The following is a 16,428-nucleotide window of genomic DNA, read 5'->3' as shown; positions in this document are numbered from 1 at the left end:
AGTCTGTCTGTCTTTGTGTGTGTGTTTGTCTGTTTGTCTGTCTGTCTTTGTGTGTTTGTTTGTTTGTCTGTTTGTCTGTCTTTCTGTGTGTGTGTGTGTGTGTGTGTGTGTGTGTGTGTGTGTGTGTGTGTGTGTGTGTGTGTGTGTGTGTTTGTCTGTCTTTCTGTGTGTGTGTGTGTGTCAGAGAGAGCCTGCGTTGCCATGGTTAAGCCGAGCATCAAACCATGGTAACAGTAATCAGCTGGTCCACGGTGGTCCATCGATTCAAACCAAGACAAAAATATGTGTCAGAGACTAAAGCAAAGAATGGGACTATCTATCTGTCTGTCTGTCTGTCTGTCTGTCTGTCTGTCTGTCTGTCTATCTGTCTGTCTGTCTGTCTGTCTGTCTGTCTGTCTGTCTATCGTTCTATCCATCTATCTATCTATCTGTCTCTTTGTGTGTCTGTCTGTCTGTCTGTCTGTCTGTCTGTCTGTCTGTCGTTCTATCCATCTATCTATCTATCTGTCTCTTTGTGTGTCTGTCTGTCTGTGTGTCTGTCCGTCCATCCGTCTGTCTGTCTGTCTGTCGTTCTATCCATCTATCTATCTATCTGTCTCTTTGTGTGTCTGTCTGTCTGTGTGTCTGTCTGTCTGTCTGTCTGTCTGTCGTTCTATCCATCCATCTATCTATCTATTTGTCTCTTTGTGTGTCTGTCTGTCTGTCTGTCTGTCGTTCTATCCATCTATCTATCTATCTATCTATCTATCTATCTATCTGTCTGTCTGTCTGTCTGTCTGTCTGTCTGTCTGTCTGTCGTTCTATCCATCTATCCATCTATCTGTCTCTTTGTGTGTCTGTCTGTCTATCGTTCTATCCATCTATCCATCTATCTGTCTCTTTGTGTGTCTGTCTGTCTATCTATCTTTAAAAAAATTTGCAAAAACTTAACCACTTGTCCTAAGTAGAAGCTGAAAACATTGTAATATTCATTGGATTCTCACATTTCTGACTGTCCCTGAAAGCCACTCGACAACTCCTGCCGTCGTTTCGTAAAACAGGTCTAAAGTGAAGAAAAAAAATCCATTATCGGTGGCGTAGTGGATAGAGCGCGTACCACATAGACTCAGTGCTTGTCTCGGTGATCGCGGGTTCAAATCCGACCCGTGGACCTTAACTGCAGGTCATCCCCCCTCTCTCTCTCTCTCTCTCTCCCTCCCTCCCTCTCCCTCTCCCTGTTTCTCTCCATACTTTTAAATAAAGCTTGAAAATTAAATTCTCTGAAAAGCAGATTCGGACCAAAACTTTTACTGTGACATCACAGTAATATTTACAAAGTAGGTTTTTTTTTAACCCTATATTTCTCTTTCTGTGATGTCACGAGAAAGAGAAATATAGGGTTAAAAAAAAACACTCTTTCTGCCTTTTCTCAGGCTAGTATGAACCGATTTTAATTTTTTTTGCACATTTATACTACATAGGATCTCAGAATTCAATACACCTTCATATTCAAACCGGTGAAGTAGGCCTTTAAACTCGAACCTGATGAGAAAAATCACATTCAAATACATTTTTTAAAAGAGAAATGAGAGCGTGGGCAAAAGTATCATAACCTCATGATGCCATAGACCTTTTTATTGATATATTTTGTTCAGTTTTCACAACATCAGTAGCAGCAGCATTTCTTATTTTATATTTTATATTGTGCTCCGATTCGGGCTCCAGTGCAAACGGCCCTCGAGTGCAGAAGCCTTGTACAGCAGAAGCATAACCTCATGAAATGCAACTTCCATTTTTGATTGACACACAGAAATGTACACACACCCTGCGTTCCAATCCCCATACTTCCCTACTATTTAGTATGCCAGAAAAAAGATTTAGGATGTCCCAATACATGCAGGTCAATTTGTAGTATGCTGAAAATACATAAATGCCCCCACTAACTCCAATAGCATTTTGGAGTATTTGTCTTTATTCTTGACATTTCTCGATATAATGAAAATAAATCTTCCTTATCTGTTTTTTTTTCTCTCTCTCCTGTCTGTGGCCCTAAAACCCTTCTGTACTTTAGTATGTAGTGTAGTAAAAAGAAAAAGTATGTGATTTGGAACGCAGGGGCAATCTTATTTATTAGTATAAGGGCCACATGAAAGAAAATAAAAGAAGAGTTAGAAAAATAAAAAAATTGCAGTTAAATGTGATTATTTCTTCTGAACAGTTCCAAGCATTTTATTTTCAAATTCCTGATTCATTATGACATGGCACTGATGGGCCAAAATATTAAAGGTGCTCCGAGGAACTTTTACATAACGTTAGTCTCAAAGCATAATTGCCTAAATCATATTTACTCTACTCTACTTTTACTCTACATCTACTCTATTCTACATCTACTCTCCATCTACTTTACCCTGCTCTATAAACCCTTAAAATATGACTTAGGCAATTGTGCTATTAGGCTAACGAAAAGTAGATGTAGAGTAGAGTAGATGTAGAGTAAAAGTAGAGTAAATATGATTTAGGCAAATAAGCTATGAGGCTAACAATATTTCTGAAACGGATGCTCCAGGTTCCTCCATTTTAAAACTTGGCAACCACTTTATTCTCATAATATTATGACTTTTAATCTCGTAAATGTATGTATATATATTTTTTTTTTACATAGCCCCAATACTATTCTTGTATAACTCTTTTATGCACATAGCACAGATTTCGTACATTTACACCCAAACACTGTGGAGCCATTGTCAGTCAACAGCAAGAAAATGAAAAAACTGAAAAGTACAAACATACACTGGCCACGAGAATTAACCACATCTTTTTCTCAAACTTAAATCATGCTTTTATCTGCGTAGGGGCCAGGCACATCTGACGAACTTAAACAAAACTGGTAGCATTTTATATTAGGGTACAGAGATCATAAAGAATTCATAAATGCACTTTGTAAACTAGTAGTAATTCACAAGATTTTAGGGCAACACACTGCAGGTATTTTCAAGCACTGGTCAGTTTTGAGATTGTCATCTATTTTGCCTCCATAACATGTCTTCTTTCATAGTATAAATCAAAGGGTCCAAAATGTATATTTAGGTGTTTGGTGTCTGGTTCCTCCTCCCAGTAACCATGAGGTCTCTGGTTCCTCCTCCCAGTAACCATGAGGTCTCTGGTTCCTCCCAGTAACCATGAGGTCTCTGGTTCCTCCCAGTAATCATGAAGTCTCTGGTTCCTCCTCCCAGTAACCATGAGGTCTCTGGTTCTTCCCAGTAACCATGAGGTCTCTGGTTCCTCCTCCCAGTAACCATGAGGTCTCTGGTTCCTCCCAGTAACCATGAGGTCTCTGGTTCCTCCCAGTAATCATGAAGTCTCTGGTTCCTCCTCCCAGTAACCATGAGGTTTCTGGTTCCTCCTCCCAGTAACCATGAGGTCTCTGGTTCCTCCCAGTAACCATGAGGTCTCTGGTTCCTCCTCCAAGTAACCATGAGGTCTCTGGTTCCTCCCAATAACCCTGAGGTCTCTGGTTCCTCCAAGTAACCATAAGGTCTCTGGTTCCTCCCAGTAACCATGAGGTCTCTGGTTCCTCCCAGTAACCATGAGGTCTCTGATTCCTCCCAGTAACCATGAGGTCTCTGGTTCCTCCTCCCAGTAACCATGAGGTCTCTGGTTCCTCCCAGTAACCATGAGGTATCTGGTTCCTCCCAGTAGCCATGAGGTCTCTGGTTCCTCCTCCAAGTAACCATGAGGTATCTGGTTCCTCCCAGTAACCATGAGGTCTCTGGTTCCTCCCAGTAACCATGAGGTCTCTGGCTCCTCCCAGTAACCATGAGGTCTCTGGTTCCTCCTCCCAGTAACCATGAGGTTTCTGGTTCCTCCTCCCAGTAACCATGAGGTCTCTGGTTCCTCCTCCCAGTAACCATGAAGTCTCTGGTTCCTCCAAGTAACCATGATGTCTCTGGTTCCTCCCAGTAGCCATTAGGTCTCTGGCTTCTCCCAGTAACCATGAGGTCTCTGGTTCCTCCCAGTAACCATGAGGTCTCTGGTTCCTCCTCCAAGTAACCATAAGGTCTCTGGTTCCTCCCAGTAACCATGAGGTCTCTGGTTCCTCCTCCCAGTAACCATGAGGTCTCTGATTCCTCCTCCCAGTAACCATGAGGTCTCTGGTTCCTCCCAGTAACCATGAGGTCTCTGGTTCCTCCTCCCAGTAACCATGAGGTCTCTGGTTCCTCCTCCCAGTAACCATGAGGTCTCTGGTTCCTCCTCCCAGTAACCATGAGGTCTCTGATTCCTCCTCCCAGTAACCATGAGGTCTCTGGTTCCTCCTCCCAGTAACCATGAGGTCTCTGGTTCCCCCCATTAACCATGAGGTCTCTGGTTCCTCCCAATAACCATGAGGTCTCTGGTTCCTCCTCCCAGTAACCATGAGGTTTCTGGTTCCTCCTCCCAGTAACCATGAGGTCTCTGGTTCTTCCCAGTAACCATGAGGTCTCTGGTTCCTCCTCCCAGTAACCATGAGGTCTCTGGTTCCTCCCAATAACCATGAGGTCTCTGGTTCCTCCTCCCAGTAACCATGAGGTCTCTGGTTCCTCCCAGTAACTATGAGGTCTCTGGTCCCTCCCAGTAACCATGAGGTCTCTGGTTCCTCCCCCCAGTAACCATGAGGTCTCTGGTTCCTCCTCCCAGTAACCATGAGGTCTCTGGTTCCTCCTCCCAGTAACCATGAGGTCTCTGGTTCCTCCCAGTAACCATGAGGTCTCTGGTTCCTCCTCCCAGTAACCATGAGGTCTCTGGTTCCTTGATTCCTTAATTGTTTTAATGTAAGCAATTAACTGGCAATTAAGTTTTGTGATGATATATATAAGTCAAAAACGTAATCCTATTCACCTGCAGTGTTTTGCCTTCATAATTTTGAATTACTGACAGCTCACAAAGCACTATATAAATGAATTCATGCATTGTTGATTCCTAGCCTGGAAATCCAGAATTAAATTAAATTAAATTTGCTGCGCCTGCTGGTCTGGGCACGCTCCATTGAAGCTCATTAAATATGTCAGAAAATGTGTTCTAGTTGCAGAGAAAGCCGCCCCTTGAGTTGGGAATGACTATTGATCGTGACCAGACCCTCTATCGTTCTAGATATGGGTCTGGATTTCCAGGCTAGTTGAATCCCGTACCCTTACTATACAATCTTACCATTAAACTTGTTGTAGGCACCAGTATTTCCCCTTATTGAGTCAGGAAAAAAATTGAAAACACACACATCTTGTATATTTTTTGACCTTGGGGCTTCCCGTAGCTTAAATCCTTATAAGCTTGTTTTGTGCTTTACAAAGTCAACCGACGTCGACTGTCAAACCTCATATGGCAAAGTGTGTCTGTAGGCTACTGTCCAATGTAGCACGTACATATATCGGCTTTTTCCCCAAGTCACTTTGATATATATAACGCTATTTCTAATGCAAAAAAAAACAGTCGAAAATCTTCCATGTTATGACTTCCACTGGCACTTTTTCTCGGCAACACAACAGCGTCCGCTTATTTAAAAAAAAAATTGCTTAAAATATGACTTTTATGACCATTCTTTAGATAGCAGGGCAGACTCAATACATTTCCATAGTCCTCTGAGAGATCTCAAAGCCCATTTTGCAGCCACGTTACCTTAAAACAATCCAGATGTTGGTGAAAAAATGGAAGAAAAAAAAACCTGCAAAGTGAAATATTTGTGGGTGATTTTAGCGTTTTGATTCGATTCTGGCTTTTTTTACAGATGAGAAGAGATGTTGTTTGAAGCATGGGCGTAGATTTTAGAAGAGACCTTAGAAGAGGTATGCCCCCTAAATATTTCGAAGATGTAAATGTGTCCCCCTAAGTCTAATTTGAAAGACAACCCCCTCCCCAAATAAATACAATTTATGTTGCGTTCACACCAAAATGGTCAAAAAATACATCAATATTTGCGCGTATTTGTGAATATTCTATCACGTTTGTAGTAGGGCTATGCAGAACCAAGGATGATCAAATACACAATTTTGCATGTTTCTACTGTTTATTACTTCATAAGAAAAATGTACCTAGTCCTACTCTGTTTGTCCTTAATTCAAAAAGATAAAGGTTAAGATTTCTTTGATTGCCCTTATGAGTTATTTATTTTCTTTCTTTCAATTGACTGCTGCTTCGACGATGTCACAGCTCATTTGCATAAATTCAACACTTTTGGTGTGAACGCAGGGTAACCATTCAGGGGGTTGGAAATGTTGATATATCCTTCTTACCAGTTATTTTATTTTCCAAAAGATTTGCAAACACCCCTTAAGTGGACCAAACCATCTGATTAAAAGTAAAGCTATAGTGCGTAACATCTGCCGCCTCCCCCCCATGAGGAATTCTGAGTAATTACAACAACACTGTCTGTCGGTGCATCTACATGAGGTAAAGCCTTCAGTGATGGCACATTTTATACCTTCTGCTGAACATCCAGGTTTTTTTTTTTCTTAGCAGTAGAATCAACAACTGAAACATTTCTTGGGCTCTTCTTGGGATTTTTCTGAGCTCCTGCACCAGTGTCAGGGGGGCGGGGGAGGGGGGACACACCAGTTTGTAAACGCTGCCATACTTAGAAATACAGATCGAGTTTTGTGGAGCTGATAATAGGCTTAATCAACTTTGTGTCAACTCGTTTGGGCGATGGCTTAAACTGAACCCACATTCATTTATTTGAAAAAGTTACACACAATAGCTTTAACTGTTTGACAACCCCTCGCTTACAGTCCCCCCCCTCCCTCCCCCCCCCCCCCCCCACACACACACACACACACACACACACACACACACACACACACACACACACACACACACACACACACACACACACACACACACACACACACACACAATGTTAAAACAAAACCTACGCCCATGCTTTCAAACGTTGCAAGAATGAACAATGGTATAATTCAGATTTTCTCATGCCCTACAACATCTAAAGCGAATTAGTTTATGGAAGGCCTTCTTGAAATCCTCGTTCGACATCGTATAAATGATCGGATTTATCAACGAGTTGAGGTAACCCAGCCACGTGAAAATGTCAAATAGCTCCGGATGAAAGCAAGACTCGCAGAAAGCCACTATAAGGGTATAGATGAAAAACGGCAGCCAGCATATGATGTACGCTCCGAGTATTATCCCCAAAGTTTTAGTAGCCTTCCTTTCGCGTGCCGCCGAAATCCTTTTTTTCTCGAGCAAAGCATCGGATACAGTGACTTTAACTTGGTTCACGTTAGCCGTATTCGCCGTAGCATTTTCGCACTGGGACGTTGTATCGTTTGTGCCGTAGTTTAAGCTAGTTGTCGAGGCCACGGAGCCCGGCGAATTGGTGATGAGGTGAGCGGACGTCAGTCTTTTGCCGGGCTTGTTGTGGGATTGCTTTAAGATGCGTTTTCGGGCTTCCACGTATATCCGTCCGTAGAGAGCGATGAGAAGCAGCGTGGGGATGTAGAAGGCGCCAAACGTGGAGTAGATGGTGTAGAATATGTGGTCGGTGTTCACGTTACAACTCGTCATCTCCTCGGCTTTCACCTGGAAAAAATAATTAAGATTTGAAAGATTTCAGGGAAAGCAGAGAAGTTTAAACAGATATACAGCCCTGGAAAAAAATGAAGAGACCACTCCAAATGTTCATTTTCTCTTGTTTTACTATTTAGAGGCATATGTTTGAGTAGAATGAACATTTTTATTTTAGAATATAAACTACTGACAACATTTCTACCAAATTCACAATTAAAATATTGTCATTAAAGAGCATTTTCAATAAGTAATGTAGAGATGAAGATTTAAGAAAAATCCAGACTGGTCTCTTAATTTTTTTCTGGGGCTGTATATTACTTTAGAATAACAATAAAACACTAAAAAAAAAAAAGGGAATGAGCCCCCTGTTGTTGACACCTATAGCTGGTAGAGTTCTCCAATACTTTATAAATTGAGAAAATTCAATATGAGATTTCAGGGAAAGCAGAGATGTTTTAAACAGATATGGCAGCCCTTTCCTGGACACATTTCAAGCAAATTTAAAACCTTGGGATGGATATCGCTAAAAAAATTGATTCTTAATGTTTGGAATAAGGAGATAGCCCCCTTCTTTGATATGTGGCTCATGGAGTTCTCTAGCACTCTATATATGGAGAAAATCCATTATGAGATTTCAGGGAAAGCAGAGAAGTTTAAACAGATATGTCAGCCTTTCCTGGACTATATAACAGCGCTGAAGTAACGTACATGACACCTTGTTGACTTTATTTTCTGCTTAACATTTACCTTTAGTTTAAACAATGTCCTTACAAACCTGCTAACCCAGTTGGACCCCCTGTAGTTTCTTATATAAGCCTTTTCCTATGATACATAATTAACCTACAGATGAATCGTTTGGCAGCCTGAATGCCATTAAACGAGGCCAACCACCTTAAAATCAGGTCTTTAGGAATTAATAGACAGCCCCCTGCTTTGATATGTGGCTCATGGAGTTCTCTAGCACTCTATATATGGAGAAAATCCGTTATGAGATTTCAGGGAAAGCAGAGAAGTTTAAACAGATATGTCAGCCTTTCCTGGACTATATAACAGCACTGAAGGGACCTACATGACACCTTTTTGACTTTTTATTTTCTGCTTAAACCTGCAGTGTGTAGAATTTGGGGTTTTATTTCCTAGCAGATTTTGTAGAAAGTAATTATAATATCCATAAGTACATTTAGTTTAGTGCATAATAGCTGAACATTTTTTTTTATTATTATTTTTTCCCTTAGAAAGGGTCTCATATATGTCCATATTTCTGCATATTTTGGACCAAGGCCTAGTGCCGCCATCTTGAAAGTGTCATAGTTGGAATGTCATCAGATGCATTGTTTAAAATTTAGAATTGTTCTTGTCCTTGAAGGCCACTGTAGCTTCTGTTATTATTCTAAAGGGTTGGGGTTACCCAGGGAGTGTTGCATTCTAGAACTTTGTAGAACTTTCTTGATGATGTCATATTACACACTGCACCTTTAACATTTACCCTTGAGTTTAAACAATGTCCTTAGAAACCTTAGAAACTCATCTAGAAAGTAGACGCCATCTTAGTTGTTTATTTTATTGTGTCTTTTGTTACGCCTCGTTTCCACATACGTACATTCTCGTATGCGATCCAACCGTCTCCGACCGAAAGTCCATACATTCCTATGTGAGTCTCCGTAATGTCCGTTTTGCGTCCGAAACTCCTCCCCTCCGTAATATTTCTGTCTGGTATGTCCGTAATATACGTTCAAAAAATGTAACTTTCGCCGTGGTTTTACGGAGATACCGTATGAAAGTTTTGCTAGCTCGCTTGCTTTTGATTGTCAGTTTGAGTGAATAAAAAGACAAATTGTGAGTATTTTTATTTTCCTTTCCTCTATACTTCATAATTTTGATATGAAATGGTTATAGCCTATTTTATCAGTTTAATATATCATATGTTTTACATAAATAACAGTATATCAGTTTGATCATTCGCTTTTATAACTAAATACTGTCAGTTTGAATGAATTAAAAGACAAATTGTGAATATTTTTATATTCCACAGGACCGGTCTCCTAAACACTGACATTATCAGGCGTTCCCCCATCTTTTTTGCTGTCCGTAAATAAATTCATGTCCTTGCGTAGAAAACTAGCGACCCCTTCCGTAAATTTACGGAAGCACGTATACGAAACACATACGTATGTGGAAACGAGGCGTTAGTGTGTTCACTTTTTCAGTTATGTGTTTGTGTTCTTTAAAAATTAAAAAATTAGCCAAAAATAAAGTAGGCCTATATTTATAGGTGCAGTGTGTAATATGACATCATCAAGAAAGTTCTACAAAGTTCTAGAATGCAAAGCTCCCTGGGTAACCCCACCCCTTTCGAATAATAACAGAAGCTACAGTGGCCTTCAAGGACAAGAACAATTCTAAATTTTAAACAATGCACCTGATGACATTCCAACTATGACACTTTCAAGATGGCGGCACTAGGCCTTGGTCCAAAATATGCATAAATATGGACATATATGAGACCCTTTCTAAGGGAAAAAATAATAATTAAAAAAAATTTGCTAATATGCACCAAATTAAATGTACTTGTGGATATTATAATTACTTTCTACAAAATCTGCTAGGAAATAAAACCCAAAATTCTACAAACTGCAGGTTTTAAAAAAAATATATTAAGATTTATTCGAGATTTTGTCATTGAGAAATAGGGACACTGCATATGGATGAGCGTTTATGTAAATTTGCAAAGTTACAGCAGATGTCGGGCGCTCCGGTGGTGTAGTGGATAGAGCGCGTACCATATTGGCTCCGGCTTTCGTTGCAGTGGTCGCGGGTTCAAATCCGACCCGTGGACCTTTCCTGCAGGTCATCCCCCCCTCTCTCTCTCTCTCTCTCTCTCTCTCCCCATTTCAACTCTGTACTGTCAAATAAAGCTTGAAAATGCCAAAAAAAAAAATTTAAATTTAGCAGATGGCTTATTTACATATTTAGGCCAAGGGCGAGAGAGAAACAAAAATTATAAGAGGACGATTTTTGGGTAATTTTCAAAGTCAAAATGTTGATTATAAAGTGAAAATACAATGTCTAGATTAAACTCCACAGTTCCAGACTGCAGTGAAGTTGGATGGATATTGACTCATCGAAGTACCGGGATCGATAACTCATAAGCAAAACATTATCAAAACCCCAACGATGCATCTCTGCTATGGTCATAAGGCAGACAGACAGACAGACAGACAGACAGACAGACAGACAGACAGACAGACAATGGGCTACAACCTCATTTGAACTGAAAGCAGACGTCCTTTAAGCTCCACTAATAACATGTCTCTCTATGTGCAGCGGGCTGTGAGACGAGAGCACAGGGACCGTCTACAAAGGGAAACAATATTCAATCCCTTCACTCTGATACAGGGCAGTTATTAGTGGAGTTTAGAGGACGTCTGCTTTCAGTCAAAATGATAGACAGGTGGGGGCGCCCTTAGCTCAGTTGGTAGGACCCCCCCCCCCCCCCCCCATGGGCCTCGGCCAGCAGCGGACCCGGGTTCGATTCCAGCCCGCGGTCGTTCTCTGCATGTCACTCCCCTCTCTGCCCCATTTCAACTCTGTCTCTACACTATCAATAAAGAATAAACATGCCAAAAAATAAAATCTTTAAAATGAGTACAGACAGGTAGCGGATCACGGGGAGATATTCACTGATTTTAACAAAAAGTGATTTTGACAACAAGCGCTCTCCAGAATCACTGACTCCACCTTTAAAATAGGCACAGTGCATATTCATGAACATTAATGTAAATATGTTTTTGGCTATTCGACATCTTATATCCCTTTCATTGGTGGTCAATATACAAGTTAGTCCTCACATAAAAAAAAATTAAAAAAAATAAAAAAATAGGAAAAAAACTACATTGTCTGTCAAGTGAATACAGCATAAATGAAAAAGTTACACACTACAGCTTTACATGATTTAGTATCCATACTAACCTGTACTCTTTCTATTCTCTTCTATATTCTAAATCATATCATATCGTTTCATTAAGAGCCTGAGCTAAAAAAAAACGAAACTAAATTACAGCATTGGAAAAAGTTACACACTGGAGCTTTAAATGCTTTAGTAGCATATCCAACTACTAAGCTGTCGCCAGAACAACAGCGGTAGCAAGATGGATATGGTGATCATGAGGAATGTACTTAAAGGAATACTTCACCCATACAGAACCGGCGTTCTATCATTATAAAATAATTATTATAATATAATTAATTAGGTTTTTCTTCCCTCAGTCTTCCCTCAGTCTTCCCTGGGCCCAGCTGTCCTGTTAATCCTAACGCTAAATTTTTACCACTGTGATGTCACACTAGTAAAATGTAGGGTTAGACAGTGAGACCATAAAACACTCTTTCTGCCTTTTCTCAGGCTAAAATAATCAGATTTTATTTTTATTTTTGCAAATTTATACTAAATAGGATCTCCGAGTTCAATACACCTTCATATTCCAACCGGTGAAGTAGGTCTCTAAATTACATACTACATTTAATACTTCTCTATTTTGGACATGCTAAATTGGTTTAAGGTGTGATCGATTTAGGTTCATTTACTTTTGGTTTAATTATTCGGGAAAAAAAATGTAAGTTAAAAAAATATCGTTCTATTCTCTTCTATATCTTTTTTTTCCTCACATGTTTGACAAAAAAAACATAAAAAAAGAGATTAACAGCATTAATGGAAAAGTTACACACTGTAACTTTAAATCATTTGGTGGTATCCGTACTAACCTGTCTCCAGAAGAAAGGCGGTAGCGAGATGGATATGACGATCACCCATGCGGTAGCTATCATGCCTCATTGTGCGCTTCTTTGTATAATTCATTCATATGAAAAAGTTACACACTATAGCTTTGATTTGGACAAATTGTATTGGTTTGTTTATTCACAAAAAAACAAAATTTCCTTTTTGATCTGTCTATTCTTATTCTATATTCTTATTTATTTATTTTTCTCACATGTTCGAGATTTTTAAACTGAGAAATAAAATATATAGCCTTTACATGCTGAGAAAAAGTTACACACTGTAGCTTTAAATGCTCCCTCCGTACTAACCTGTCTCCAGAAGAAAGGCATGCGGTAGCGAGATTGATATGGCGATCACCCATGCGGTCGCGATCATGCCTCATTGTGCGCTTCTTTGTATATTCATTCATATGAAAAAGTTACACAATATAGCTTTAAATTGATCTATATTGATCTATTTTGGTAACATTTCCTTTTTAATCACAATCTTTCAATTCTCTTTTATTTATTTATTTATTTATCTATTTATTTATTTTTCTCACATGTTCCTGATTTTTTCTTTTAAACTGAATAAAACATATATATATATATTATGCATTTTGTGTCAAGTTAATACAGCATACATATCAAAGTTACACACTGTAGCTTTACATGCTCCCTCCGTATAGCCTACTAACCTGTCTCCAGAAGAAAGGCGGTAGCGAGATGGATATGGCGATCACCCATGCCGTCGCTATCATGCCCGCCGCGCGCCTCATTGTGCGCTTCTTGGTATATTCCACCGCGTCCGTTATGGCCCAATATCTATCCAGCGCAATTACGCACAGATGCAGAATGGAGGCTGTGCAACATGTTATATCAGAAGACAGCCAAATGTCACAGACAACCTGCCCAAGCGTCCACGTCTGGCTGACTGTATAGAGCGCGCTTATAGGCATCACCAACATAGACACTAAAAGGTCCGTAACGGCCAAGGAGGCGATGAGAAAGTTTGCCGGTGTGTGCAGTTTTCGCGATTGATAAATAGTCGCAATGACAAACGCATTGGAGAGAGTTGTGGCCAGAGTTATGAGCGTTAAGGTCAGCCCGAGACCCGCCTGGAAAGCCACATTATTGTCCTCTTTATTCGCGTCCGTTTCCGATGTCGAAACGGTGGTGAAATTATTGACAACATGGTAGGTGTAGTTGGAGGTGTAGTTGGAGGTGGAGAGGTTATAATCACCACCGTAAATGCCGGGCGTAGTTGTTGTGGTAGGAGGTTTTAGCTGGCTGGCATTCTCCATAATAATCTTGCCAACACCACCGCCACCGCCGGACCAGCCTTGCGATTCCAATTCTCTCCCCAGTCAAACCGCGCTGTCATTGAGCGCGTGTGTGTTGGAAGCCGTGGAGATATTCAATCAAGTATTCATCCAGCATCCAGTCTCTTGTACAGCCAGAATAGAAGCGGCTCCATAGTAGTATGTCTTGCACCTGGAAAGCAATTGTCAATTTTTTTTTATCCAGACAAAATCAGACGAGATTTGCTTCCGTAAAAACGAATTGTTGCCTTCTTTTCTTCATACTAAACCACGTCAAAATCAGCGCTTTTTCCTGTTTTTTTTTATCAATTTGAATATCCGGGAAATAGAAGAAAAAAAACTGGTTTCAAAACACCCTCATCCTCAGTTCTGTATGTGTGAAATGTCCATTATTTTCCACCTAAAATATCACAATCCAGAGTTAAACATTTTAAATAATTTGTTGGTAGTATTTGCTGCTTGTTTTAGTCCGCTCAGTCTCCTCACAAGTTCCGAGCTGCCGAAGTCTGACTCGCGCTTTTATACCGCCTCTCTCTCTCTCTCTCTCTCTCTCTCTCTCTCTTCCCTCTCTCTCACACACTCTGTGTGTCTCTCTCTGTCTCTCTGTCTTTGTCTCTCTCTCTCTGCCCCTCTCTCACAATCTCTGTCTCTCTACCTCCCTCCCTCTCTGTCTCTCTCTCTCTCTACCTCCCTCCCTCTCTCCCTCTCTCTCCCCCTCGCTCTCTATCTCTCTCTCTCTCTTTCTCTCTGCCTCTCTCTCCCTCTGCCTCTCTCTCCCTCTCTCCCTCCCTCGCTCCCCTCCTCTCAATTCAATTCACAGGGGCTTCGGGCAAACCTTTTGCGCATACAAAAAATTAAATTAAATAAATTATATTGAATAGTAAAAAAAATTACAGACACAGAAGAATATAACATTTACTATTATAAATATTTACAGATATTTAAATTAGCAGTTAAAGGTGTAGTCAGTGATTCTGGAGAACGCTTGTTGTCAAAATCAGTGAATATCTCCTCATGATCCACTACCTGACTGTGCATACTGTGGTTGCATTCCGAATCGCATACACTTTCTTTTTTCTATTCTACATACTACATCCGACGATAAAAAGAATCTAGTTAGGATGCAGTATACACACTATTGGGACATACTTTTACTCTCTTATTTCATCATAACATTGCGCCTTGATCTTGCCTCTTGCTTTTATATCCGTCGCATCCCTGTTTGTTTTCATATGGAGGCTTCGTCGATGTGACGTCACTTCACGTGCGCACTGGATTGTGGGTCAGAATCGCCCAAATAGGATGCAGTTTTCAATACTAACAATCTTGGCCGCATGAAGTAGGACATCCGGGTACTTCTAACCATCCTAAATCTGGCCACAAGAATCGGGACATCCTAATTCTTTTTTCTACATACTATATAGTAGAAAGTATGCGATTCGGAACGCAACCTGTGTGTGCGCTGTGGAAAAAGTGTTAATACACAGCCTAGGCTCTGTAAACTGGCATATTGCTTGCTACGGTTGAACCCCCTTTGTTCACATACCAGTTTACAGAGCCTAGGCTGTGTATTAACACTGTTTTTTATTGTCATTTTGTTCCCAACTTTTCAGCCAACACCATAATATACACCCACATACATCTAGCCTGTCTGTAACTGGAGGAGGCAGAAGTATTTTTGAAAAGTCGATGTTAAAAGTTCAACCCAAAATATAAACCGACTTTTACTCATTCAGTCGAGTGTGAAATTGAGTTTTCAACATGAAGGTCTAAAATAATTCTTCAAACTCTTTTACGCTAAAATACATTTTTCTACCGGAGATATTTTTTTATATTTTTGACACCTATATTGGGGTTCTTTTTCTTCTTGACTTCAGGCTACCATCGGTCTCTATCAGTGGACACAGTTGTCAAATTCAACCCAGAACAGATATTTTTATATTTTTTGGAACACCTGGGAAGTTTGGAGGATACATGACAGACAAACAAATTACTACATTTCCTTATGAAGACACAATAGATCTCTGTTTTTTAAATTTTCCTAAATTCTTAAAGGTGCAGTGTGTAATATGACATCATCTAGAAAGTTCTACAAAGTTCTAGAATGCAACGCTCCCTGGGTAACCCCACCCCTTTAGAATAATAACAGAAGCTACAGTGGCCTTCAAGGACAAGAACAATTCTAAATTCTAAACAATGCACCTGATGACATTCCAAAAACATGGACGCCTCCATAAGACTTGCCTGCTCAATGTACAAAATGTTGTTATGGTTACGATGCTGGACCCAAGAGCAGACGGAGACGAAGTAGGATTATATAAAAAAAGGTTTATTATATATAGTGAGGGGAAGCAGGTAGTGGGTGAGGGAGCCAGGGGGAGACCAACGCCGGGAAGCTGGAGAGAGTGGTCCGGATACTGCAGGCAGAGGAAAAACAAAAGTTAGGTTGTGGTCAACAGCTACAGGCAACAAGAAACGAGAGACGAGTAAGCGAGAGCGAGGGACAGTAAACTGGAGCCAGGTACGTTATAGTTACCACGGTAGCGCATAGGACGATCCGGCGCCAACAGCAAGGAATCCACGGGTTATGAAGGGGAGTTGATTGGAGGTGAAGACCAGGTGAGCGTGATTGCAGATGAGGACCAGGTGTGAAGTGAGACAGACAGGGGGAGTGGCAGATACAGACGAGGAACACACAGCGAGCTGCTGTGACCACAACAGTACCCTCCCCTCAATGGACGCCTCCAGGCGGCCTAAGCTTCTCAGGATGAGCCAGATGGAAATCCCGGATGAGGGAGGGGTCGAGAATGAGACCCCGCGA

The 16,428-nt window shown here is 40.7% G+C and overlaps 1 protein-coding gene across 1 annotated transcript; it reads right to left on the bottom strand.

Moving 5' to 3' along the window:
- Positions 1-6,933: 6,933 nt before the first annotated feature.
- LOC307265738 (5-hydroxytryptamine receptor 1B-like) lies at positions 6,934-13,589 on the bottom strand (the record flags this gene model as incomplete). Its single annotated transcript, XM_080047533.1, has 2 exons — positions 6,934-7,545; positions 12,984-13,589. The coding sequence occupies 2 exons, from the start codon at positions 13,587-13,589 to the stop codon at positions 6,934-6,936; spliced, it is 1,218 nt and encodes a 405-aa protein (XP_079903659.1).
- Between the last annotated feature and the right edge of the window lie 2,839 nt (positions 13,590-16,428).

The sequence above is a fragment of the Ammodytes marinus genome (assembly GCF_949987685.1).
Source record: "Ammodytes marinus genome assembly, chromosome: 19".
NCBI classification, from domain to species: Eukaryota; Metazoa; Chordata; class Actinopteri; order Uranoscopiformes; family Ammodytidae; genus Ammodytes; species Ammodytes marinus.
This window is presented reverse-complemented; position numbering and strand designations above follow the sequence as displayed.